At 43.4% G+C, this 2,474-nt stretch overlaps 2 protein-coding genes across 2 annotated transcripts in view; one reads left to right on the forward strand and one right to left on the reverse strand.

Moving 5' to 3' along the window:
- The first annotated feature begins 1,644 nt into the window (after positions 1-1,644).
- On the forward strand, positions 1,645-2,193 carry LOC123967437 (keratin, type I cytoskeletal 13-like). The gene has a single exon (XM_046043533.1). The coding sequence runs from the start codon at positions 1,666-1,668 to the stop codon at positions 2,191-2,193; it is 528 nt and encodes a 175-aa protein (XP_045899489.1). The 5' UTR covers positions 1,645-1,665.
- Positions 2,194-2,256: 63 nt separating this feature from the next.
- The window catches only part of LOC123967438 (keratin, type I cytoskeletal 13-like), a 1,634-nt gene continuing 1,416 nt past the window's right edge, over positions 2,257-2,474 (reverse strand). The window contains exon 5 of the mRNA XM_046043534.1: positions 2,257-2,343. Within this exon, the coding sequence (XP_045899490.1) occupies positions 2,257-2,343 (87 nt within the window). The remainder of the gene's footprint in view (positions 2,344-2,474) is intronic.

Raw genomic sequence — 2,474 nt, forward strand, 5'->3', positions numbered from 1 at the left:
CCCATGCAGCTGCCGTGTGACAAGTGAACGTAAGAGTCCAAGACTATTCACGCATGCGTGAAAATTAACAAATTACTCACTGAGACAACCCGTTCCTCCTGAGTCACATACAAGATTAGGTCAAATGAACGAAATGTTCTTTGAACGACAATACTAAGCGGCTTCCCGCGGGATCGAGGTGTTGAAGGAACTGCAGGTGGTGTTCGATACTGAGGTTTTCCTCAAACTCTAAAGTCTCGAAGTTACATTCAGATGCTCTGTCAAATGTTCGTGGTGTATACGTATATGTATATAAATAACTGTTTAAGTTGTTTTATTTTATTTGTCACCATATATTAATATGGTTATTAAGTGTTAATATGCTATAATACTTAATTATAGGCTATGTTGTGTGTGTAGCATGAAGGATCTACAAATTTTGTTTCATTTTGCAGCCTTGTGCTGTATAATGACAAATAACCTTGTACCTTGTACCTTCTCTTCCAACGCCTCATTTTGTTGGCAATGTATAACTTTGAAATCAATTTGAGTTTGTTTTGTTTTGTTTTTGTTCAGTTTTGTTATCTCTATCTCTGTGGATTTCATAAATCCTCCACGAACGCATGGAGACAACATTTCCAGAAGTGAACAGACTTTTCAGTGAATCTTTGGGACCTGATTTGAACCCTATCTTGGATTGTTACAGTGATCAGCCGCTCCTCAGTCTCTACTTATTGTCCGCTCTGTTTACTTAAGATGAGGCAGCTGACAAAGACTTATTCTAATCAAACAAGTCAGGTTTACTCTTTAAGCAAGATTGGCTCCTGCTTACCTTCACAATAACCTACTGCCAAGAGTCACCCACCGCTGAAATTAAATAACAGATGGTGCTTATTCTGATGAGTCGAATGGATGTGGTTGTCAATGCAGGGAGTGAACTTCATATCTAAATGTCAGACTTCATATCTAAATGTCAGGCAGCGTTTATTGCTCTGATCTTTTGATGCAAAGTGAAAGTTGGTGTGATGATTTCTCTGCATTTAAATAATTGGGGACCCAACACTGACACCATCATCAAGAAGGCCCAGCAGAGGATGTACTTCCTACGCCAGCTCATGAAGCTCAACCTGCCTAAGGAGCTGCTGATCCACTTCTACACAGCCATCATCCAGTCTGTCCTCTGCACCTCCATCACTGTCTGGTTTGGATCTGCCACCAAAAAGGACAGGAGCAGACTAGACGGACAGTCAAGACTGCAGAAAAAATAATCGGTGCCAACCTGCCCTCCATTCAGGACTTACCAATTTCCAGAATCAGGAAACATCATTGCAGACACAGGACACAGTGTGTGATTTTATTATTGTATTATTGTTTAAGTAAGCACATCATGAGCAATTTACAATCCAGGGTCAAATTCCTAGTATGTGTAAATAAAGCTGATTCTGATTCTGAAATAAGCAGGTGAACACACATGTGATAGGTGTATTCCACATTTCTCACCCACAGCCCACTGGGTTAAACAAGGACAGGTGTCTCCTCCCAGGCTTGGCACAAGCTCGCCATCCTTCCCTCCTCCACCCAACTCATCTCAACAGTATAAAAAGTCAGCTGCTCTTTGAGCTCTTCACTTTCTCCTCTCCAGCTGAAACAGAAAGACAACCTTCTTTGCCTTCATCACCACACAAAATGATTGCCTACAGAAATAGAATCTCTAGGTCTCCTGGTGGTGGAGTCTACAGGGGCAGCAGTGCGTCCATGCACGGTGGAGCTGGAGGCTCTCATGTCAGAATCTCCGTTGGTGGCTCCGCCATGTCCATGTTCGGCGGTCGAAGTGGTGGAGGTGGCTCTGACTTCGGCAGTAGCATGGAGTCCGTTATCACTGAGAAGGCCACCATGCAGAACCTGAACGACCGTCTGGCGACCTACCTGGAAAAGGTGCGCAGCTTGGAGAAGGCCAACAGCGAGCTGGAGCTGAAGATCAGGCAGTTCTTGGAGAGCAAGACCTCCCCCTCCTCCAGGGACTACAGCGCCTACTACGCCACCATCGCAGAGCTGCAGGGCAAGGTAGGCTCACATCTGACCCCCAAATCTTGCATCAAACCACAGCAGGTGTACAGTATGCTCTACCTGTCATCACCTGTTCATCCACTGAGCAACTCAGTGGCCACTTTATTAGGCACTCCAGTACATTCCACTGCAACAGCTCTGCTATGACATCTGTCTTAATGAACGTTTTTGTTGACATTGTTAGAAATGTGTATATTAAATTCCATTTTTTTAACTGAGGTCATAATAAAATAGATGATAGTTCTGGAAGGGCTGCTGTATTGGAAAACAAATGTGGATTTCAGTGCGCTCAAGGATCTTCAAGGAGTCATGCAAGAACAATATGAAAGTACAGATGTTAAAGTCATGATATACTGTCAATAAAATTGACAAAGTCTGACGTCATGCAAATACTGACAGTTGACATATTTTGCAGGAAAAGGGGTGGA

The sequence above is a fragment of the Micropterus dolomieu genome, linkage group LG02, assembly GCF_021292245.1.
Source record: "Micropterus dolomieu isolate WLL.071019.BEF.003 ecotype Adirondacks linkage group LG02, ASM2129224v1, whole genome shotgun sequence".
Taxonomy (NCBI): Eukaryota; Metazoa; Chordata; class Actinopteri; order Centrarchiformes; family Centrarchidae; genus Micropterus; species Micropterus dolomieu.

What these genes read in the sequence shown, in the direction of transcription:
- LOC123967437 (XM_046043533.1), top strand. Translation starts at nt 1,666, where the DNA reads ATGATTGCCTACAGAAATAGAATCTCTAGGTCTCCTGGTGGTGGAGTC.